The following is a 24,994-nucleotide window of genomic DNA, read 5'->3' as shown; positions in this document are numbered from 1 at the left end:
ATAGCTGCAATTCCCAGTTTTGCTTTTGATGAGAATCTCAGTTCCTCAGATTGGTACCAGGGTCAAATCCAGGGTCCAGCGTGTGGTACACATGTACAACTGAGGCACACACGCCCTCTGCCCTGTGGCTTTTATTAACAAGTAGAAAGAGCTAAGGCATCTGTTTTAAAAATATGAGTGACAGTTGGCAATTACATGAAATGATCTGAACAAGACTCCTATAAGCTAAGGCATGTTTTTACCTTGATAAAAGTGATCCATAACCAAATCGACAGGATCGTTAGGTTTCCAGACAGTGAAGGCAGAGGTGGCCTCTCCAGCCTCCCTTCCCTGTGGACTGTATCTCACTCACACTTGCATGCTAAGCTTCCGCCATGGCTTGCTGCCACGATGGAACTGCTTCTGTCCAGAAAGGACATGGGCGGTCTCTCTTAGAACTACAGGACCTTGGCATGGAAAACCCATGTCAAGAACCCCAAGGACAGGTCTCTTAAAAAGCAGATTCTACAGGACAATAGGTGAAAACCACTTTAGTTATGAACTTAAAAGTGAGAATGTATTTTAAGAGCTATAGCACACAGAGAACAGATACTCCACAAATTATGCCCGAAAGTTATGGTAGAAAGAGAACTTTCGACTGGAGTAGAGGAAGTGATGAACATTTACAAAAGAGAAACAAGTTGGGAGTCAAGGGATCGGTGGATCACTGGGCTTTAGTCATAACCAGGTTTCTGCGAGCGTCCAGGACCTTTGCTTTCCTCTCCTTCCGTTCTTGCTCGTGTTTCTTCCGTTGTTCTTCCCTAAGAGGGACAGACAGGTTCTGTTAGGCTTGATCTAGGTGCTCCGGAAGACACTGTAGAGAACATACTGCTGAGGGGGCAGCTAGTTATAGCATCTACCTCAGGCTCCTCCCAACATCCGTCAGCACTGCGTGCAAAGGCTGCACGTTGTCATAGTAACTCAGCACTCTAAAGTCATGCATGAACAAGAACCAGAGGACACCTTGGTGACTGAATTCAGTGCCTGTACTTCAAAAAGCAGTTTTAAAGAATGAGAAGTTGAACATATAGTTTGGCCACAGTACTAGAACTAGGGTCCACTAACTAGAGACAAGAAAAGAAAGACCCTCCAGGCTCATGCTATCTTATAGGGAGTAAAAGGTCTTGGTGGCAATGGATAGAGGCAAGAGGTGGATGATAGGTAACCTGCATGGGGAGAGTCCTAGGCAGTAAATGTGATTCAGCCCAGACCAGCTGCAGCCTCTCAGGCCCACACCTGGCTTCGGTCTGCGTGGGGCCTCACCCCTTACATGCCTAGTTTGCCTGAGAGTGGAGAACTTGTACCTGCTCATAACTGAGCACTAGTGTCTGCAGGGATAGTTACATGTGCTGTTGGGAACAGGTCCCACAGAACTTGAAGCAGTAATTCATGGTGCATTGCGAACCCAGTTTGGAATCCATTTTTCTAGAGCTGAAAATACTTAACAAAATTTATAATTTTAGATAGGTTACCATAGGCAGGCAGTGTGAGCACATGTCTTAGTCCCAGCACTTGGGAGGCAGAGGCAGATGGATCACTGAATTAAAGGTCAGCCTGGTCTACAGAGTGAGTTTCAGGATAGCCAGGTCTACAGAGAGAAACCCTGTCTCAAAAACAAAACAAACCAACCAAACAGACAAAAAACTTCAAACCCTTACAACAACAAAAAAAGGTACACTATGGTGTATTCCAGGCCCTAGCTCACTTTAAAGTAAGTTCTAATAGCGGCTGACTCTAAAGGTGACTTAAATCTGGTTTATCTAAGCTTGGTTACATTGGGGACCAAGCTTATCTAAACCAGATTTAAGTTGCCTTTATTTAGGTGGTGGGATCCTTAGCAGATGGGGCCTTGAGGAAAATAAAATTAGGTTATGGAATTAGGTTATGGGTACCACCCTTGGAAGTGATTAATGCCAAGCCTCAGGAATAAACTAGTTCTTCAGGGAGGAAGCTGTTAAAAAGACAGCAGAGCCAGATGGTGGTGTTGCACTTGGGAGGCAGAGGCAGGTGGATCTCTGTGAGTTTGAGGCCAGCCTGGTCTGCAGAGTGAGTTTCTAAGAGAGGCTCCAAAGCTACAGAGAAACCCTGTCTTGAAAAAAAGAAAAAGAACAGGGGCTGGAGAAATGGCTCAGTGGTTAAGAGCATTGCCTGCTCTTCCAAAGGTCTTGAGTTCAATTCCCAGTAACCACATGGTGGCTCACAGCCATCTGTAATGAGGTCTGGTGCCCTCTTCTGGACTACAGGCATACATGCAGACAGAATATTGTATACATGATAAAATAAATATTTAAAAAAAAAAAAAAAGAAATAAAAAGAACAAAAGACAGCAGAACCCTTTCCCATTGCCTAGTCCATACATCTCACGCAGTCAGGCCATTTGCCATCTTGTGACATAACCTAAGATTCTACCAGAACCCTGGGCTTCCAGAACTTTAAGTCGGAACTAAACCATTCTCTGCAGAATGTGTAGTCACACCCTCTTCTGGCACTTCTTTGAAGCATACCCCTCACTTTGTACATTGTGGCTTGAAGTTAGAAACTGAGATAATTATGTACTCACCTGGTGTGGAGATGCGGCTGCTTGTAAGTTCTCCGGTGGAAGCTAACTCTGCTCACATCCTCCTTCAGAGAACTATTTTCTTTAGATTGCCCCCAAGGTTTCAGCTTTCCTGGGTGAGGAAAAGGACAGGGTTAATTCTCTGCTTGATAGATATTTACATGTATTTTCTGTAGTGTATCTTGATTTCACTGTGAATAGTTTCCTCTAAAAATAATGTGCTTTAATAAAAACCTTTACCATTATTGTGTTTGTATGAGCGTAAGTACAGAGGACAGGTTTGGAGAGCTGGTTCTGTCCTCCTCCACCAGTTCTGGGGATGGAACTCAAGACGGTTGGAGTTATGCAGCTGGCCTCTACCCACTCAGCAGCTCACTGGCCTGGGGCATATATTCTTTTTGAGTACAAAGATTTTTTCCCCCACATTTATTTGTGTGCATTGCCATGGCACACAACACGATTTGTTGCATGGGGTCAACACGATTTGCTGCATGGGGTCAACACGATTTGCTGCAGTTGGCTCTCTCCTTTCACCACGTGAGTCCTAGGAATTGCAAATTTAGGCTGTCAGATTTGGTGGCAAGTGACTTTACCTGCTGAGCCATCTTTCTGGTCCTGGTGTCAATTTGTTTTAAACTCTGAGGAAGTCATGGGGAAAAGCCCTAATACAGGGGCTTGAGAGGGCTCAGTGGTTAGAGTGCTACTGTTCTCATCCCCACGGCTCCTACAACTCCAGTTCCAGGATACTGGATAACTGCACTTACATGCAGACAGAGAGTGTACCCAGGATATTTTTAAAAATCTAAACAAATACCAACAACTAAATTTGTTGTTAATTTAATTATACATCAGACTGAATAAAACAATTAAATCAAACAATTTATCTTAAAATTGTGCATTATGTTTATTAGCATTTAAAAATAATTTCACATGTTTAAGATTTTAAAGACGTTTTTAATTACTTGCAGACGTGTGTGTGGGTGTATAACACCTTGTGTGGGTACTGTTCACAGCAGCTCACACTAGTAATTCCACACCTTGGGAAGCTGAAGGAAACGAAAGGCCATGAGTTCACGGGTACACTGGGAGGGAGTTTCAGACTGGCTTGTGAGACCCAGAATCAAAAGCCGCTCTGCTCCCAGCCAGCACGACGTGACAGCGTGGTCTTGTTCTCCTGCTGCCGTGTTGGACCGGATCTGCCTAGAGCTACTGTGACAGGCCAGCCTTGTGCTCTTTCCCATCACCTTCACCAAAATGAACTGGACCCATCCCCAAATGTAAGGCACAATAAACCCTGTCTCTTAAAACATCACAACAAAGATCAAACAACAAAACACCATACACAAAATAAAGTCAGTCTGATAGATACCTCAGAACTGCTGAGAGCAGAACTAAATGTTCTTTTTTTTTTCTAAAAAAAAAAGGGGGGGTTAAAAAAATTTTAAAAAGTGAAGAGCCTATCATTCTGAAGTTCAAAGACATTCTTGGCTTTGAGCAAATTTGAGGACAGCTAGAACACTTGAAGTCCTGTCTCAAAACAAAGGAAACTCAACCGGATATTTCTGTACCCTGTCACGGGACAGAGAGGCTGCACAGGAGACCCTGGGCTGACATTGTCATCGACAAGTTATATTCTCGGTCAACAAATGCATAGCAGATCAGTTGGATTCTGCTCAGTGGGAACTCTTTTAAGTCAGAAACTCATGTGGAAGCAGGGGCACAAATTTCCATAGTAGGATTCTTCCAAGTCATAGAATGAATGATTCTTTACTCTTGTTTTGCAGTGTTCGGGGATCAAATTCAGAGTCTCATGACTGCCAGGAAGCATTTTACTACTATATATCTTACAATAGTACACACACACACATGCACGCACACCACACACACACACACACACACACACACACATGCACGCACACCACACACACACACACACACACATGCACGCACACCACACACACACACACACACATGCACACGCACACACTTTGATGTGTTTTGATGCAGAGCTGTTTACCATCACCCTCCAGCCTAGCCCTTCCCAACAATCCCACCCACATACCTTTGTGTGGCTTGTAGTTGAGGGGCCGAGACAAGCTTGCCTGGAGATCAAAGACTGGTTTCTTACTAGAGCCTGGAGTCTGTGCTGCTTCAGCTGCCAACTTGAATGGGGTAACAACTGAAAACACAAAATAAAAACCCAAACAAATAAAACACCAAAGAACTTAATTTATTTTTTTGTTTTTTGGGACATGGTTTTTCTATGTAAGAGCCCTGGCTGTCCTGAAACTCACTCTGTAGCCCAGGCTGGCCTTGAACTCACAGAGATCTGCTTGCCTCTACCTCCCAAGTGATGGGATTTAAGGCATGCACCACCAGCGCCTGACTGGATTTATTAATTCTTAATTTGGCATGATCTGATTTATTGCATTGGTGGAGAGACCCAATTCTAGGGCACAGAAACCTTTCAATGGTGTCTCTTCACAGCAACAGAACTAATACTAAGGTTTGCCATCTGAGCATGCGACTGGAACGTGAGAGGCCTCTACTAGGTCTCAGTCTTAGTTTGGTAGGTGAGGGGCCTCTACTAGGTCCCAGCCACACTAGGATCCTGATTTAGCCTCCAGAGCTAAGATATTTCTTTCGCTATAACCATTTATTTATTATAAGAGGCTGAATTAATCTGTATGGGTCATTGATGTAGATGTTGGGCTCAAAAGCAGGAAGGAAGGGGTGTGAGCTCGATGAGGAACATAACCAGTGAGGTTTGTTCCCTGGTTAGCAGCCCCTGAATATTCTGAATAGTTCAACCTTTTCTAGGGTCACCTGAGTACAGAGGCCTTGAAATAGCTGAGCGCTGGGGAGATGGCCCAGCAGATAAAGGTGCTTCCGATGAAGCCTAACCACCGGCGTTTGATCCCTGGAAACCCACATGGTGGTAAGATAGAGTGAGCCCCACAGTTTGACCTCTGACCTCCAAATGTGTGCTCTGGCACACGTGCATGTGCATACATAGACATACATTAATTTTTTTTTTTAAATAAAAAAGAGGAAAGCAGATAGCCATCACGGGGAGTGACAGGGTACGACTCTAACTTCACTTGCGAGGTAAAGGTGGGAAGACTGGAGTTCAAGCCAGCCTCAGCTGCACTGTGCGTGAGAGACAGACACACAGTCAGAAACAAGCACAGAGAGATCACACACACATTTTGAGGTCAGATACACATGGCCTGGATCTCACCTATTGGTGACCTTCAGGGAGTTGGTCATTGTCTACATCTCCCTGGCACTGTCAACACATCCAGCTTTCTTTTGTTAGACAAAGGTTCTAGGATTTGAACTCAGGTCCCATGTTTAAAAGACAAGTGCTTCAGATGTGGTGGCACACATCTTTAATCCCAACAATGGGAAGGCAGAGGCAAGCGGATCTCAGTGAGTTCAAGGCTAGCTTGGGCTATAAAGTGAGTTCCAGGACAGCCAGAAGTATTATACTGAAAAATCCTGTCTTGAGAAAAAATAGACACGTGCTTTTACTCACTAAGCCATTTCCCAGCCCCAGCCCCTTGAATTTAATTTTCCTTCTTCCTATTCAGTTAGGCCATGACCCTGCGTCTCCAGACCGATTACTATCAGCGGTGACTTCTCCAGTCGGAAACCACGGACTGCTCTGGTCTAGCACCAGCTATCATTTTCAAGGGATTCTAAGGAGAACCTTTATGTGTGTGAGTTTATAGCTTATGTCTCTGGCATTTCCTTCACCATTGCAAATGAAGAATATGCTATGACTTTTTTGTCCTTGATTTTATACACATGAAGAGACCTTAGAGAAAGAGGTATGCTTGGTTTCAGAAGTTTTAAAATTGTTTATGTATTTATTTATTACCTGCAGTAGTAAAATTCCTCTCTGTGGTCTTTAACTTAGGTGTCCTGAACACAGCCTGGCCTTTTGAAGCACTCCCGGTTAGGGTCACACGTGGAGACTTTCTGGCTGGAGTCTTGGTCAGGGAGTACTTATGTTCATTATCCTTGGTAGCAGCTGAAAACCTAAATGCAGTCATGGAGAGAGAGCCGTGAGGACTTGGAACAAGAGTAACCAAGGACACCGAGAACTTGTAATGGAAACACTGGCCGGCACCAGGCGACCCATGAGTCTCAGGAAATACTGCTATGTGAATCGACCTCTCTCACACAAAAGACATGTTTGTGTCAACTTCCATTATTCGTAAAGTAAGTTTTGAGGGGCTGGAGAGATAGCTCAGCAGTTAAGAGCACTGGATGCACATACAGAGGACCCGGGTTCAGTTCCCAGCACACACATGGCAGTCCACAACCATCTGTGACTTCGGTTCCAGGGGATCTGACACCTTCAGGCTGGCCAGAAGCTCAAGACATACAAGTGGTACATACACATGCAGCCAAAGTCTTTAAAAATATAAATAAAGTACGTTTGTGTATTTTCTGGTATTCTTGTGTTGGTCAATGACGGACTTGGAGGGCAATGGGACTCAAGGTCCAGGGCAGGAATCCAGAGATGCCGTCCTTTTGCCTTTTCCTCCTGGCCACATCAAAGGGATGGGAGACTATTCTGCCAGGGATGCCATGGCAACATCTGCCTCGAACAACCTCATTTGGTGGAGTGGAGCATAAATGAACTCACTCTTTATTCATGCCAAATGTAAGACATGTATTTTTGTGATTGTGCTCTCTAGTTTCATGTCAACTTGGCACAAGCTAGTATTATCTAAAAGGAGGGAACCTCAACTGAGAAAATGCCTCCATAAAACCCAGCTGTAGGGCATTTTCTTAATTAGTGATTAATGGGGGAAGGCCTAGCCCATTGTGCGTGGTTCTATCCTGGGCTGGTGGTCCTAGTTCTGTAAGAAAGCAGACTGAGCAAGTAAGCAGCACCCTCCATGGCTGCAGCACCAGTTCCTGCCCCAGGTACCAGCCCTGCTTGAGTTCCTGTCCTGACTTCCTCCAATAATGAACAAGGATGTGAAAATATAAACAAATAAACCTTTTCCTCCCCTTTACAGCAATAGTAACTGTAACTAAGACATGATTCTACATTTCAATAGCTCTGAAAACAACAGGTGTGAGCTGGGCAGTGGTGGTGGCACATCTTTAATTTCAGTACTCGGGAGGCAGAGGCAGATAGATCTCTGTGATTTCAAGGCCAGCCTAGTCTCCAAGAGCTAGTTCCAGGACCCAGGACAGGCTCTAAAACTACAGCGAAACCCTGTCTCGAAAAAACCAAAAACAAAAAAAAACCAAAAACAAAAAACAAAAAAACAGGTGTGGTTGTGTGGGTTTGTAATCCTAGTAATAGGGAGGTAGAGTCATGATTCCTGGGACTGGTGAGCCAGCTAGACTAGCATACTTGGTAAATTCTAGGTCAATGGGAGATTCTGCCTCAAAAAATTTTAAAATAAATAAATAAAAACCACAGAAGGCCCATGGTGACAATTGGAGGTTGTCTTCTGTCCAACAAACCTACACGCACACACACACACACCAAGCAAAACTGAACACTGGTAGAGCCCTTGTCTAGAATACCCAAGGCCCTGGATTTAAGTCCCAGTGTGCACATGCACACGCGCGCGCGCGCGCGCACGCGCACACACACACACACACACACACACACACACACACACACACACCCTATGCAATCACTTAAGAAAGAAAACCTCTTTACCTGACATTCATCTTAGTTGTTGAAAGCACAGAGTGTTTGCCTGACCCCATCAGACATACAGTATCCTGACTTTCAGGGCCACGGAACTGGTCTCGTGAGAACTGCTGCCTGGCAGGAGTACAGGGAACAGAGAGTCTTCCTCTTGCTAAAACGGGGGTCCCTCTCCCTTTTTTCTCAAGCTGCTTTTGAAAGGAAGGAAAAAGACCCATTTAAAATTTCGGCCAGCAAGGCAGCTGAGTGATTAAAGGCAGAGGCCCTGATGGCCTGCATTCCATCCCACAGCCCACATGACAGAGGCAGAACCAACTCTCTCAAATGGTCCTCAGACCTCAACATGAGCACACACACACAATGTAACTTTCAAAATAAGAGCTTGTTCTCAGACCAGGTGAGGAGGTATATTCCCTGTAATCCCCCCATTTGGAGGGTAGAGGCAAGAAGATCAGGAGTTCATGGCCAGTCTTTTAAGCATGGGTGAGTTCGCGAGAGCCCGAAATAAAGGGAAATCAAATATTTATGGGGGACACCCATGAGTAACAATAAGGTAGGCAGCCACCGAGTCCTCGGCCCTGGGGGAGCTGGAAGCTGCAATCAGATCTCTTGACCACCACACAGGATAGAAAGAAAGAGAGAAAGAGACCTTTCCGTTCCTTTATGAGAAAAAGATGTCTGGTCAGGCAGTGGTAGCATACGCCTTTAATCCCAGCACTCAGGGGGCAGAGACAGGCAAATCTCTTTGAGTTCAAGGCCAGTTTGGTCTACACAGTGAGTTCCAGGACAGGCTCCAAAACCACAAAGAGAAACTGGGTCTTGGAAAAGAGAGAAATAGAGAGAGAGAGAGAGAGAGAGAGAGAGAGAAAGAGAGAGGAGACACTGTAAGGCTGGTACCCAAAAAACTATTGGCGGAAAAGAATTTGTAGTGAAATTCCCATAACACAGTTTCATCCAGAGACAGTTCAAGACTAGCTTAGACTACATAAAATCCTATGACAATTAAAAACAAAACAAAAGAAAAAGAACAAGAAGAGCTAAGATGGCACATGCGTTTAATCCTATTTTTCCTGCTTCCTCCATGTCTGGCTTGCTGGCGGCTGCCTAGCTGACCCTAGGCATCTTCCTCTCTTTCTCCCTCATTCTCCCCTTTCTCTTGAGCCTAGATTCCTCCTCCTACTTATTCTCTCTGTCCACCAGTCCTGCCTATCTTTCTGCTGTTCAGCTTTTTATTAATCAGGTGCCTTAGGCAGGCAAGGAGAAACAAATGTAACACATCTTTACATATATAAATATTCCACAACACAGCCTTCACTACACAACAAAAAGGCAGATAACAAATAGTTTAGTCTAAGAACATGAATTTTAAGAATTAATAAAATATTGGGGGCTGGAGAGATGGCTCAGCTGTTAGGAGTACTGACTGTTCTTCCAAAGGTCCTGAGTTCAATTCCCAGCACCCATGTGGTGGCTCATAACCACCCTTAATGAGATCTGGTGCCCTCTTCTGGCCTGTAGGTATCACTGTATACATAATAAATAAGTCTTTTAAAAAGAAAGAATTAACAAAATATCATAGAGCCTTCATCCAGTAATTGATGGAACCAGATGCAAAGATCCACAATCAAGCACCAGGCCGAGCTCTGGGAATCCAGTTAAAGAGACAGGGAGGAGGGAATATATGAGCAAGCGAGGTCAAGATCATGATGGAGGAATCTACAGAGACAGCTGAACCAAGCTCATGGAAACTCATGAACTCTGGACCGACAGCTGCGGAGCCTCCATGGGACGAACTAGGCCCTCCTTATAAGGGAGTCAGTTGTGAAGCTTGGACTATCTGAGGAGCCCCGGCAGTAGGACCAGCATCTATCCCTGGTACATGAGCAGGGTTATTGGAGCCCATTCACTATGGTGGGATGCCATGCTCAGTCTTAATGCAGAGGGGAGGGGCTTGGTCCTGCTTCAACTTACTGTGCCAGATTTTGTTGCCTCCCCGTGGGGGGCCTTCCTGGTTGGGAGGAGTGGATGGTGAATGGGCTAGGTGGAGTGGGGGAGAAGAGACGGGAGGAGTGGATGGTGAATGGGCTAGGTGGGGTGGGGGAGAAGGGACGGGAGGAGTGGATGGTGAATGGGCTAGGTGGAGTTGGGGGAGAAGAGACGGGAGGAGTGGATGGTGAATGGGCTAGGTGGAGTGGGGGAGAAGGGACGGGAGGAGTGGATGGTGAATGGGCTAGGTGGAGTGGGGGAGAAGGGACGGGAGGAGGAACTGTGGTCAGAATGTAAAATGAAATTTTAAGAAAATTAATTATTTTTTTAAAAAGAATTAACAAGAAACTGGGAATAGTGGCACACATCTTTCATTCTAGCACTCAGGAGGTAGAGGTAGGTGGATCTCTGAGTTTGAGGCCACCTGGCTTATAGAGTGAGTTCCATGACAGCAAAAGCTACACAGTGAGTCTGTCTTGAAAAAAAAAAGAAAAAACAAAGAAAAAAAAAAAAGAAAAGATAGGGAGGGAGAGATGGCTCAGTGGTTAAGAGCACTAGATATTCTCCCAGAGGACTTGAGTTTAATTCCCAGCACCCACATGGCAGCTCACAACCATCTATAACTCCAGTTCCAGAGGATCCAACCCCATGTCTCACCTCCGTGGGCACCAGCCAGGTATGTAGTACACATATGTACATGCAGGCAAAACACTCACAGACACAAAAGAAAACAAATTAGTTCTAAAAAACAATAACAAGACATGCATTTTGTCTGCCTACCTTTAGTTCATTAAGTGAACTGTGTCCTTTAAAGTGTTTCTTTTTTCTCACAATATATTCATCAATGGATTCCATTTTCTTAAAACGAGCCTCATGGAGCTTCTTAAAGTCTAGAATGTTATCACAATATGAAAATAGTCAGATAAAAATGTATTTTTAGCCCTCCCTATGTTTTTTTCAACATTTGTTCAACTTTTAATATCATCTTGACTAAAACATAATTCCAGAAGGCTCGGCCTTTGGAAACGCAGGGAATGCGTGTTCATCTCGGAAACCACCAAGTGTTCACATCTCACTGACCAGTTCCCTGATGTCTCGGTTTGGAGAACAAGAGATTTGTCTTCTTACACCTCAGCTAGTTAAAGGGCCGTTATTTAATCATTGCAAGAGGGATCTTGTACACACGCACGCATGAGTGATAGGGACTAAAACAGGGCCTCCTGCATGCTAAGCACACGCTCTACCACATCAGGTACTTCTCCAGCCTCTGAAACGGACAGCTTATGCCGAGAAAGCACTAGGTTAGACCTCTGTGAAGGCTCAAATAGTAAATACGTTAGACTAGTATGCTTTCTGTCTCGTTTATTTTAAACCCTTTAAAATTTTGAGCCGGGTGGTGGTGGCGCACGCCTTTAATCCCAGCACTCGGGAGGCAGAGGCAGGCGGATCTCTGTGAGTCTGAGGCCAGCCTGGTCTACAGAGTGAGTTCCAGAACAGGCTCCAAAGCTACACAGAGAAACCTTGTCTCGAAAAACCAAATAAAATAAATAGATATATAAAAATTTTAAAGATAAGCTGAGTATGGTGGCACATGACTATAAACACAGCACAGGGTAGGAAGAGACAAAAAGATTAAAAAATCAAAGCTAGTCTTGGATATACAATAAATTTGAGGCCTCCTGGCTACATTAAGACCCACCCAAAAGGCAAAAACTTTAGCTCAGAGAAGTTCAAGGCCAGCCTGGTCTACAGAGCTAGTTCTAGGACAGGCTCCAAAGCTACAGCAAAATCCTGTCTTGAAAAACCAAAATGATCATCATCATCAATGTATCAACATAAGGCAGATGAGAAAATTGTTTTTTGATTATTTTTTTTTGGATGTATTGGAGACAGAATGTTACACTATTAGACAAGCTGGTTCAAAGCCACATAACCAAGGCTCTAGTTACTAAGTACTGAGATTATAGCATAAACATAGTATTTTACAGTAAGTAGTGGAAAAAGTATTCTCCAGTTATATGCTAACCCACGAAGCCTGAAGTACAGCCATTGCTACTTTATACTGAGAAAGAGGATCAGGTTCCTACCGTCCTGAGGCTAGGAACCCAAGACAGTGGAACATAAACCCTGGTCCCCATTCCTGAGATTCTAGCTGATGCCAGTCACTGCCAACCACTGCCTATCCAAGAGGAGTCTGGAGGAGGGCAACTACTGTTTTGCGTCTTTGTGTTCAAAACTTACCTGGTGTAGTGGCTGTAGTCCTTTTATTATTCCCAAGTTTGGAAAATCCATCTGTGCACAGAGATCTTTTTTCCAAAGGCCTCTTTGAATTTTTATTGTCTAAATATACAAATATAAAATAAATTAAAACTTTTTCCATTAAACTCTGTTGACTTAAATAATCAGAGATAGAGCCGGGCGGTGGTGGCGCACGCCTTTAATCCCAGCACTTGGGAGGCAGAGGCAGGCGGATCTCTGAGTTCAAACCCAGCCTGGTCTACAGAGCTAGTTCCAGGACAGGCTCCAAAGCCACAGAGAAACCCTGTCTCGAAAAACCAAAAAAAAAAAAAAAAAATCAGAGATAGAAAAAACTTTTAAGAATGCCAAGGCCCTAGGTTCTACCTTTAGTACCACAAAACCTAGACAAAGAAACAACAAAAAAGAGGGTAAATTTTTCTTTTCTGAGACATGGTTTCTCTGTAGCTTGGGAGCCCATCCTGGAACTCGCTCTGTAGACCAGGGTGGCCTTGAGCTCATAGAGATCTGCCTATCTCTGGTACTGAAGGTGTGTGTCACAACTGCCCAGCTAAGGGTATTTTATCTGCTTCCATGAGCTATGTCTTATTTGGTCTTGTCAGAGGCACAGTTAAACAGGAAGTGTGTCTGATAGCCTTTAGTAATGGCAGGTATTATTCAACCAAAACATACCAAGTGGGAGTTGCTTCTTCTTTTGGGATAGGGTCTCTTTATGTAGCCCTGGCCGGCCTGAAACTCTCTATGAAGACCAGGCTATGAGACCAGGTTAGTCTTGAGATGGTAGAGACCTGTCTGACTCTGCCTCCTGAGTGCTGGGATTCAAGTGTTCACCACCACAACCGACAGGCAAGTCATGGTTTCTTAAATGTTGCATGATAGAATATGGACTTATGTTCTTTGTACATGGTGTAAGAACTCTCTTATCTAAGAACACCCAGAAAAGTAGTCAGGCATGGAGGTGCATGTCTGTAATCCTAGCACTTGGGGCAGGGGAACAGGAGTTCAAAAAAATCCTCAGTCACATAGTGAGTTCCAGGCCAATGTGGGCTACATAAAGTCATGTCTTAGAAAAAGTAAATCAAAGCAAGACAATAAAATAATGCACACACCCCTCAAGCAAAGAAACACATGTAGTAGTAAAGAGGCATCTATCTAGAATTGTTCTCAGGGTTCAAGAGGAAAAAGTGTGTGTGTCTGTGTGTGATAGAGACACAAAGTAAGGGAAGAAAGGAGGGAGAGAGGGAATGAGGAAAAACTAAGGAAAACTTATTGAATGTTTACAGTTGAGAAATCTGAGTGCCATTTTGCACCATACTCTGGTAGGCCCAGTAATAGGCTGTCATCTCCCCAAATCTTACTTCCTGTTGATACTCCAGTAAATCTCAGAGCCCAGGCAGATTTGTCAAGGGGAACCTACGACAGAGATGACCCATGACAACTGGCAGGCTTCCTAAGCAATAAAACCAGAGAGCACAAAGTGCCATTAGGATGGACCAAATCAATTTTTTGGTCTTCTAAAACTTAATAGAAGGCACTGCAGAGGCAGCCCAGCAGTTAAGAGCATTGTTGCTTTGGAGGACTTCCCAGCACCCATATAGTAGCTCCCAACCATTTATAACTCTAGTTCTAGGGGATCTGATGCCCTCTTGAACTCCAAAGGTACCAGGCATGTACCTGGTAAACATATATACCTGCAAACACGCATACACATACATTTTTAAAGTATATTAAAAAATTTAAAGAAACAAAACTTGTTAGTTGAAAAAGTTTATAATGAAATCATTATCTATCTATCTATCTATCTATCTATCTATCTATCTATCTATCTATCTTAGCTATGTTGCCCTGGCTGTCCTGGAACTTATTCTGCAGGCCAGACTAACCTTGAACTCTAGAGCTCCACCTCCTCAATCTCCCAAATGTTGAGATTAAGGGATGACTGAGAAACACAGGTATGTACAGTGTGAAAAGTGGGTGTCACCACCCATGTAAGCACCCTAGTCGAAGCAGCAGGCAGTGACTGCATCAGTTTCAAATTATGCAGAAAAGTTAAAGAGAACAAAATGGGCTCTTCTGTCACCAAGAAGAAATTAACTTTCCCAAGCTTTCAGAAACCTCTTACTCTGCTCTGGATAAAAGTCATGGTTAAAGATGTAGTTCAGGCCAGGCAGTGGTGGTGCATGCCTTTAATCCCAGAACTCAGGAGGCAGAGGCAGGCAGATCTCTGTGAGTTCAAGGCCAGCCTGGTCTACAAGGGCTAGTTCCAGGACAGGCTCCAAAGCTACAGAGAAACCCTGTCTCGAAAAACCACCAAAAAAAAAAAAAAAAAAAAAAAAATAGCCATAGTTCAGGCACTGAGCAGTTGTGTAGCACCTCAGGCCCCCGAGTCTGACCCCAGCATCTAACAACAATTAAATATGACGCGGGGGCCTTCTGCATTTATTCCTAGGTTTTACTTTGATTGTAAAACACATGAAGGCTCCCAGTGTGGATACAGTGAACTGTGATCCTCCAAAGACAAGTTAGCTCCCAATCTAGCACCCATGATCTCAACTCACTTAGGAACTGGGTCTCTAGATAGTGAACCAAACAGAGGTTGTTTGGTAGGCAGTAAACCAATAGGACCAGTGTCCTTAGAAGAACAGATTCAGATAATCAGTCCCAGAACCCTTAAAGTGGAGGCAGGAAGACTACAGTTAGTTTGAGGCCAGCATGGGTTACAGCGGGAGGATCTATCACAAGACAAATGAAAAAAAAAAAAAGACATATAAATGCCATGCGATAGCAGAGGCAGCGAGCAGAGTCTGTGGCAACAGGCCAAAACCAGACTGGCATCGCCACTACAAGGTACAAAAGCAAAGAAGATACCCAGTGTGTCAGAAAAGCATGGCTTATTGACATTTTTGACTTTAGATTTATAGCTCCCAAATTTAGAACACATTCTATTTCTGCTCTTTTTTTTAGGGTTTTTTTTTTTTTTTTGTTTGCTTGTTTTATTTATTTATTTTGGTATTGTTTTGTTGGTTTTTGAGACAGGGTCTTCTCTCTATTATGTAGCTCTGACTGTCCTAAAACCCACTCTGTGATCACACCGGTCTCAAACTCAGAGATCTGCCTGCCTCTACCTCCTAAAGGCGTGCGCCACCATGCATGACTCAATTTCTGTACTTTCAAACTTCCTGGCTTGCATTCCTCGGACTAAAACGAATGACCCCCAGCAATTTCAATTTGAAATTCTTGGCTGATGTACCATTGGCCATATTTCTTCCTGAGGAAGTTGCACTCCCGTCTTCCTGGCTCTGGTCTGGCAGAGAAGAAACTTGTGTAGTAGTTCTGAGGTCTTGGTTTTCCTGCTTTTCTTGATTCTGTAATGTAGTAGGATCACTTCTTTTTATCGCAGAATGATCCTGTAACAAATTTTGAAAGAAAGAAAAAAAAAAAAGAGCAATTCTAAAAAAATAAGGTGTGTGTGTGTGGGGTGAGGGTCAGTCAGAAGAACAGGAGCGGAATAAGACTCCTGAGTGGTTTCGTTTGACCCAGTGTTCTGAGACTACAATTTCAAAAATGGAGACCCTAGAGGCCACTAGGAAGAATGGAAGGTTTGTTCCCAGGAAGTAATACTAAGACACATCTTCTTAATCCATGGGGCCATACAACTAAACGTGGGGGCAAGAATCTGGCAACAGGAAAGACTGAACATGAAGTAACCCAAATTAATTCAAAACCGAATATGAAATAAACCTGAGTTTGATTCCTGGGAAATCTTGAGTTTCTCCATGACAGAAAGAGGAAAAATACTTCTGAAAGCTGTCTTCTGACTTCCACATGCAAGCCTTGGCATATGCCCAACCTCCACCACACCCCTCTCTCCATGTGCAAGCCACCAGTCCCCACCCATCCCCTCCACATGCAAGTCATGGCATGTACCCCACCCCCACCCATCCCCTCCATATGCAAGTCATGACATGTACCCACAGCCCCCACCCATCCCTTCCACATGTAAGTCATGGCATGTACCACAGTTTCCTCCACATGCAAGTCATGGCATGTACCCCCAGTCCCCATCCATCCCCTCCACATGCAAGTCATGGCATGTACCCCCAGTCCCCATCGATCCCCTCCACATGTAAGTCATGGCATGTACCCCCAGTCCCCACCATCCCCTCCACTTGCAAATCATGACATGTACCCCAGCCCCGCCATAGCCCCTCCACATGCAAGTCATGACATGTACCCTAGCCCTGCCATAGCCCCTCACAGCACAACAGTTTTAGAATGGTATTGAGGTGCTGGGGAGATGGCACAGCGGTTCAGAGCACTGGATGCTTTTCCAGAACCACATGGTGGGTCAACATCATCTCTAACTCCAGTTTCAGGGAATTTAATTCCCTTTCTGGCCTTCAAGGGTACAAGGAATGAACATAACATGTGACATACAAGCAGGTGAAACAGTCATACAGATAAAAAAGTAAACTTAAAGTAATTAAGGCACACCTTGTGATAGTTTGAAAGAAAATGGCCCCCATAGGGAGTGGCACTATTAAGAGGTGTGTGGCTTTGTTGGAGGAAGTATATGCATCGTTATAGGTGTGGGCCTTGAGGTCTCATGTGCTCAAGCCCAATGTCCCAGACTCCTTCTGTTGCCTGCGGATCAAGATGTAGAACTCTCAGCATCTTCTCCAGCATTATATCTGTCTGCCCAATGCCATGTCCTACCATGACAATAACGGACTAAATCTTCTGTAAGCTGTCTCTTCAAAGCAATAAAAACCCTGACTAAGACATACATACATCTTTAAATCCAGCACTTGGGAAGCAGAAGCAGGCAGACCTCTGTGAGTTCAAGGCCAGCTTGGTCTTCTAGAATAGCTGCACAGTGAAACTCTGTCCCCCATTCCTCAAAAATTAAGAAAAAATAATTAAAAAAAACCCACTACAAAGCAAAAAATAGAAATTAGCATAGGCATGTTGGCTCATTCCTATAATTCCAACATTTGGGTTGAGGCAGGAGAATTACTGTTGTGGGATATGTGTACACTGTGTGAAGATATATTGCTGTGATTGATTTAATAAAGAGCTGAGGGCCGGGGGCTGGAGAGATTGCTCAGAGGTTAAGAGCACTGACTGCTCTTCCAGAGGTCCTGAGTTCAGTTCCTAGCACCCACATGGTGGCTCACCCATCTATAATGGGATCCAATGCCCTCCTCGGGTGAGCAGAGGGACATGCAGACAGAGCACTCATAGAAATAAATAAATCGAAACTTTAAAAAAGAATTTTTTTCTTTCTTTTTTTTTTTTTTTTAAGTTTTTCGAGACAGGGTTTCTCTGTGTAACAGCCCCAGCCATCCTGGAACTAGCTCTTGTAGGCCAGGCTGGCCTCTGCCTGCCTCTGCCTCCCAAGTGCTGGGATTAAAGGCATGCGCCACCACCGCCCGGCTTAAAAAAAAAAAAGAATTCTTTTAAAAATGCTTAAAAATAAACAATAAAATCAGTATAATCAAAGCAAGTGAGGAAAGTGCTTAGCTATTCATCACGACCATACACTACTGAAAAACCAAGCACAGGATGACGACCAGGCCAGGAGCAAATAAGAAAGAGAACTTAAAACTACACTTCAGGTTGATCGCAGACAACCTATGTGAACGATATATGAGCATCCACATTGATCCAATCAATTTTTGTATGAATTGCACATGGAAGTATGTATACATGGAATAGGAAGGTGCTGTGTGTGTAGGGGGGGCTCTCTATTACTCTCTCTGCTCCTCTGAGGCAGGCTCTCTCACTGAACTTGTTTCTAGGTTAGACTGGCGGCCAACAAGTCCCAGAGATGTTGCGTCCACTCCCTCAGCGCTAGAGCTACAGCTGTGCATGAGACTACATCTGGCTTTCACGTGGGTACCAGCATCTGAACTCCAGAGCAGCGAGCTCTCTCAACCCCAGAGACATCTCTCACCTTCCTCCAGCCCCTTTGTGAGTATTTAGTTTGTACGTCATACTCGTTATTTCTTCCCATGTGCTGGGGACAGAGGTATGGTGGGCTACAGTAGACACAGGTATGTAACTTTTGAGGGGCTTGCAGCGTATTGTATGTTTCCAGCCATCTGGGTTGCCAGGGAAGGAAAGCAGAAGCTCACTAAAAATATGCCGGTTATGGAAGGTTATGGTTGTATGGTGGCTTCTCTTCAGTTTGCATAGTTCCACTCACCTGGAAGTTAGGAACTTGATGGTCTGTCTTGCGCTTCCTTCTTGTTTTGGTGACATGATCGACTGGTTCCCTCTCAGCTTGCTCCTCACAGCTAATTTGTATCTCGGTCTCATCACCGGAGAATGCAGAAGACTGATTCTCATCCTGGAAAACAAGACAGTGTGAGCCATATCCTGTATGTACAGTAGCTACCGCATCCTAAGCCAAAGTGACTTGTCACAGGTAAACAGAAGCAGCACTTGCATTTTCATAAATGAAAAGTGAAACGTTACTATAGGATTACAGTGTGGTAAGAAAGCAGAGCATCCAAAACAGACCTGCTTACATAAGAAATCATTGTTAGCTGGGCAGTGGTAGTGCGCGCCTTTAATCCCAGTACTTAGAAAGCAGAGGAAGATGGATCTCTGGAGTTTGAGGCTAGCCTGCTCTACAGAGCGAGTTCCAGGACAGCCAGAGCTACACAGAGAAACTCTGTCCCAAAAAACAAACAAAATAAATCATTGTTAATGGCTAATATTGGGTATTCAGTAATGAAAGGAACCTTTCCCACTGATATATAGAAGCCATTAACAAAGGGACAAGGGCAGTAGGAAGAGACATTCTGATAGACCTGTAGACACATGAACTAACCCCAAAGAAGCACAGGATAGAAGGCAATGAAAATAATAGGAATATTCGAATATAGAAAATGGGCAAGGTGTGGTGGCTAGAACCTCAATTTCCAGCACTAGGAGGCAGAGGCAGGTAGATCTCAGTTTCGGGCCACATTAGTCTATGTGGAACCCCAAGCCAGCTAGAGTCTCACACGCACACAACTGGGAGATGAGCAGATGAATAATAGTAAAAATTGCCGGGTGGTGGTGGTGTACGCCTTTAATCCCAGCACTCGGGAGGCAGAGGCAGGCGGATCTCTGTGAGTTCGAGGCCAGCCTGGTCTAGAAGAGCTAGTGCCAGGACAGGAACCAAAAAGTTACAGAGAAAAACTGTCTCGAAAAAATCCAAAAAAAAAAAGAATAGTAAAAATTTCAAAACTGGGCATGATGGCACGTACCTATGATGCCAACATTTTAGAGGTAAAAGTGGGAGGATAAAAAGGTCAAGGTCAAATCTGAGGACAGTTTGGCCTATGAGAGACCTTGTCTCAAAACAAAAGCAAAATTTTCAAAGCCATCTGGAGAGATGGCTTAGCAGTTAAGAGCACTTGCCACTTTTGCAGAGGACTGAAGTTTGGTTCCCAGTACCCAGGACAGGTAACTCACAACCTCCTGTAACTCCAGCTTCTGGCTGGAGTCACCCCAATGGAATCCACAAAGCATGCTCTCCAAATCCTCTTACCACACCCACACCCACACACCCCTCAACACTCACATTTTATAAGGAAACAAAACGGGACTGGAGAGATGATTCAGTGGTTAAGGGCACTTGTTGCTCTTACAGAGATCTTATTCCCATATAATAAAACAAACAAACCTAAAAACAATAACAACAACAACAACAACAAAAAAACTAAAGAAAACCTGTTCCTTAACCTGGGTGTTTATGACTTTAATCTCTACCCACCTCTCCTGCGTCTCTTACACCTCAGAATCTATACTTAACTTGGTTTGTTTATTTTGTTTTCTTTTTTGTTTGTTTTGTTTTTCTCTGTGCATCCTTGGCTGTCCTAGAACTCACAATGTAGACTAGGCTGGCCTACAAACACAGATATCCATCTACCTCTGCCACCTGAATGCACCATCAGGCCTGGCCTTTGGTTTTCTTGTGAAGACAGGGTCTTACAAGAGCTTAGGCTGGTACTGAACTTCCACCTCAGTCCGTGGAGGTCTGGATTAGAGGCATGTGCCATGACATCTGGGTACTTTTGCATTTGTCTAAGGATATCTTAATTCGTTAGATAACGTGGCATTTTCATCGTTTATAACAATGATGAGACAATTCAGTCCCTGGTCCTATTACTAATGATGATAACATCATATAATAAATAAACATATCTTTTTCTTTGTTTTTGCTTTGTTTTGTTTTTGAGCTAGGTTCAAGATCTGGCCTATAACTCTAGTAGCCTGTGCTGGCTTCACCTCCAATACTGGGCTTTCAAGTATGAGCCTGTACACCGTCCACTACATCTCAAATCATCACGAATTAAGTATTAATTGTTTTTTAACTAAACACAACATTTTACTAGCTAACAACTGATAAAGAACATTACTCACCTGATTTTTATTTTCTTTCCTTATTTCTGGGTTCAGGTGAGCTTTCAAGGCTCTTAACAACTTGTCTGCCTGTAGAAAGAAGAGCGTTTATTACATTCAAAGTCAAATAGGTAAGGAAGCAATGCGAGACACCTCTTTTCTTCTGTTTATTGAATGTCCTTAGTCAGGCTGGCAGTGGCCTGGACAGAAATGAATTTCACACTCCAGGGACAAAATCAGGTAATGAAAACAGACATACAATGCAATACAATGGGGTAAGTATGTGAGCAAGCTTTGGATGTATGGGTTCGATAGGACCAATGCCAGCAGGTGATGGGATGCCCCAGATTTAAGACAGATGTCCTGGCTAGGGTTGCTGAGATCTTGAAAATGGAGAAGAGAGCTAAGAGAACAGGACAGATGATGACCAAGTTCAGCATGGCTGGAACCCTGAGCTAATGGAAAAGTATTCAGGAGTACAATTTTGCTAGCTAGGCCTGCCTCTTAAGGCCCCTTGAGAATAAACTTTGTCCTTGCAGCAAAGAGCAGTCTCTAAAGAGTTGGCTTCAGAGCAGTGGGCAAACACTGGATGCTTAGGAAACCAGAACTGTGTCTGAACTGAAGAGACAGATGAAACCTTCAAAGGAATTAGCAGCAATATCAACTTGGCTAGGGAAACTTCTCTGGGCCAGTTTCTCTGGTGGGCAGGTGGTACCATATAGTGAGGGTCTTACAAACCCTTGGGAAAAGGGAAGTCACTTTCCACTCCAGCAAAGCTTCCCTGTCTTTTCTGGAAGACAAATAATAACCTGCCTGGCTTTCCTTTTTTAAAAGGTCAAATGGAGTCAGGAAAGCAATTCCCTGAGATTTCTAGGCCAACCTGGTCTATAGAATGAGACCCTATTTCAAAATAATCAAAGGTCAAGTATATTAGTTAGGTTCTTTTTTCCCCCTATTACACCCACCCAGATTTATAGTTGAGGGTCAAACACTTTTTTTTTTTTTTTTTTTTTTATATTTCTTTATTTATTATGTATACAATACTCTGTTTGTGTGTATGCCTGCAGGCCAGAAGAGGGCAGCAGACCCCATTACAGATGGTTGTGAGCCACCATGTGGTTGCTGGGAATTGAACTCAGGACCTTTGGAAGAGGAGGCAATGCTCTTAACCTCTGAGCCATCTCTCCAGCCCTGTTTTTTTTTTTTTTTGAGACAGGGTTTCTTTGTAGCTTTGGAGCCTGTTCTGAAACTAGCTCTAGTAGACCAGGTTGGCCTTGAACTCACAGAGACCTGCCCCCTCTGCCTCCTGAGTGCTGGGATTAAAGGCAGGATTAAAGGTGTGCACCACCACCACCCAGCTCAACACTTTTTGAAAAATAAAAATTTTATTTATATTTTTTAAAAAAATTCGCCGGGCGGTGGTGGCGCACGCCTTTAATCCCAGCACTCGGGAGGCAGAGGCAGGCGGATCTCTGTGAGTTTGAGACCAGCCTGGTCTACAGAGCTAGTTCCAGGACAGGCTCCAAAACCACAGAGAAACCCTGTCTCAAAAAACTTAAAAAAAAAAATTTTTTTAAAGATTTATTTATTTATTACATATACAGTGTTCTGCTTGCATGTATGGTTGCACGCCAGAAGAAGGCAACAGATCTCATTATAGATGGTTGTGAGCCACCATGTGGTTGCTGGGAATTGAACTCAGGACCTCTGGAAGAGCAGTCAGTGCTCTTAACCTCTGAGCCATCTCTCCAGCCCTAAAAAAATTCTTAGCTGGGCATGGTAGCACATGCTTTTAATCCCAGCACTCAGGAGACAGAGGTAAGCAGATTTCTATGAGTTTGAAGCCAGCCTGGTCTACATAGTGAGTTCCAAAACAGTCAGAACTGTATAGTGAGACCCTGCCTCCTCCCCCCCCCCCAAAAAAAGAAAATAGAATGACTTAAACATTTTTGTATTTTTTTAAGCAGGGTTTCTGTGTAGTCCTGGCAGTCCTGGAACTAGCTCTGTAGACCAGGCTGGTCTTGGACTCAGAGTTCTGCCTGACTTTGCCTCTGACTCCTGAGTGTTTGGGATTAAAGGCATGCACCACCACCAACTGGCTTAAAAATTTAATTAAAATACAATTACAACTCCCGCCCCCCAACCACTCCTTTCTCCTTCAGCCTCTGTTCATGTACCTGGTCCGGCTAGTTCTCAAATTCATGTTGTTTTATACACACACACACACACACACACACACACACCCCTAAGTATATAAATACAACATGGTCAGTCCGTGTTTCTTGTTTGTATATGATTCTATGCACTTAAGATAGGCTCAGCTTCTAAATTTGGCTCTAGGAAACTGTCCCTCTCACACGACGTATCATTAATCAGTAGTAAATGGCAAAGCCTGAAATTTTTCTGCCCTTTAAGTACAGAAGTCTTGTTGGGGCGTGAGCCTAAGTCACATGCTTCAACTGTGCTAGAGTTCTCTGAACGAAGCCACCCAACTATTAAGAAAATTTCCTACTCAATGAACCTAACCTGAGGTTTCCTCTCAGAAGAGGTCATCCTGGTAATTTTTGTTGTTGTTTTGTTTTTTGGGTTTTTTTTTTTTCCTTTTTTTTCCAGACAGGGTTTCTCTGTGTAGCCCAGGCTGGCCTCGAATTCACAGAGATTAACCTGTCTCTACTTCCCAAGTGCTGGGATTAAAGGCCTGCACCACCACCGCCCCGCTAGGTGCAAACTGTGTATCCCAGTGCATACGCGGGGTTCAGAGGACAGTTTCCTAGAGTCAGCTCTCTCCTTCGGCCATGTGGGCCACGACCCCAGGTGTGTGTGCTAAGCACTGTTCTAGGAGCTGAGGACTGGCGAACAGAACAGACAAGCCTGCAGCTGCTCCCCACTGGACTAATGTGAAAATAGCATATTAACCAAGTAAGCTAGAAATAACACCTCGGAGGCTAGGAAGCAAAACCTAAACCACGTGAGAGAGATGGGCTGGGTCGGGATGCAAATGAGATTAGAGGCAGCAGATGTCGTGGGATAATTAATTACAGTCAGGCAGAGGTGGTGGTACAAGCCAAGCCAAGCATCTGTGGCCTCGTTCCGTTTAAACCATTTAAAATCATTTGTGATACCCGAACAGATATTTAGGTTAAATATCAGTTTGCCGTACAAATCTCTGGGGTACATACACATGTGGGAAACCTCAACTCCAACACAGCAAGCCCCAATCTAACAATAAATGACATTTTCCTCTAAACACCTTGCAAAAGTCCTAACCAGTTTTGAAAAATACCATCACAAAAGTGATCTGTGTATGCCGGGATCGCTAGGCACCCCAATTAAGGCCCATGAGAATGAAGATACTAACAGAGTTTACTGAACAATGGTAGTTTGGAGATTTTCAGAAGCCAATTCAACTTTTCCTTCAACTGCCTAATAACCGGCATTAGTCAATATACTGATTATGTCTTATGGGCCTGCGTTTCCCATCTGGTACCAGGGAAGTATCATTGGAGTTTCCAGTAAAAGGTTCTTTATGAGTTCCCGGAAAAAAAGCCTCCAAATAAAATAAGTCATAGCTTCTCTTTCGTTTAACAAATTCCACCCACCGTGAACCAAAGCTACTCAACCCAAAACAGCGTCCCCGGGGGCGTTCTCTCGGTCCCTTCGTCCCGTGTCCCCCACACCCCGCCCACCCAACTGCCCGCACCACCAGCCAGCACCGTACCCTCAGGTTAGCCCGGAGGCCCAGCTTTTTGGCTAAATTTTGCAGGTCACTGTACTTGAAGGAGTCCAGCTCCTCTGCAGAGGGGACGGTCATCGCGTTCTGTAATCCCGGCGACACCCAGAAAAACAGCCAGACAACTCAAACAACACCGTTCAAAACTGGCGCCACCCGAGGCATTGACAAGCCGACTTTTATATTCAGTTTAAATGAAGACTGCTGTGCGTCCATTGGCTGAACGCCTCGAGGGTGGAGTTTCCGATGTTAGCCAATAGAGCGGCTGAAACGCTCTTGTCGCACGCCTAACTAATGCGCAGACGCTCCACGGGTTGTGGGCGTGTCTTACAGGCATGTTGTC

At 44.2% G+C, this 24,994-nt stretch overlaps 1 protein-coding gene across 2 annotated transcripts; it reads right to left on the bottom strand.

Moving 5' to 3' along the window:
• Window positions 1–668: 668 nt before the first annotated feature.
• Nusap1 (nucleolar and spindle associated protein 1) lies at window positions 669–24,848 on the bottom strand. 2 transcript variants are annotated; one of them, XM_041678683.1, is made up of 11 exons: window positions 24,640–24,848; window positions 20,943–21,011; window positions 18,733–18,876; window positions 15,775–15,931; window positions 12,510–12,608; window positions 11,049–11,158; window positions 8,292–8,473; window positions 6,480–6,640; window positions 4,659–4,775; window positions 2,600–2,708; window positions 669–800 (listed from the first exon to the last, which is right to left on the bottom strand). In XM_041678683.1, exons 1-11 carry the CDS (start codon window positions 24,730–24,732, stop codon window positions 704–706), a joined length of 1,338 nt encoding a protein of 445 aa, XP_041534617.1. In that variant the 5' UTR covers window positions 24,733–24,848; the 3' UTR covers window positions 669–703. The 2 variants fall into 2 exon arrangements, with proteins under 2 accessions (XP_041534617.1, XP_041534618.1); XM_041678684.1 differs by having other exon boundaries at window positions 8,292–8,470.
• Between the last annotated feature and the right edge of the window lie 146 nt (window positions 24,849–24,994).

The sequence above is a fragment of the Microtus oregoni genome, unplaced genomic scaffold (assembly GCF_018167655.1).
Source record: "Microtus oregoni isolate MIOR12 unplaced genomic scaffold, Mior012 000031F_ref0000149, whole genome shotgun sequence".
Classification (NCBI taxonomy): Eukaryota; Metazoa; Chordata; class Mammalia; order Rodentia; family Cricetidae; genus Microtus; species Microtus oregoni.
The sequence above is the reverse complement of the archived record's forward strand: the minus strand, read 5'-3'. Positions and strand labels throughout refer to the sequence as shown.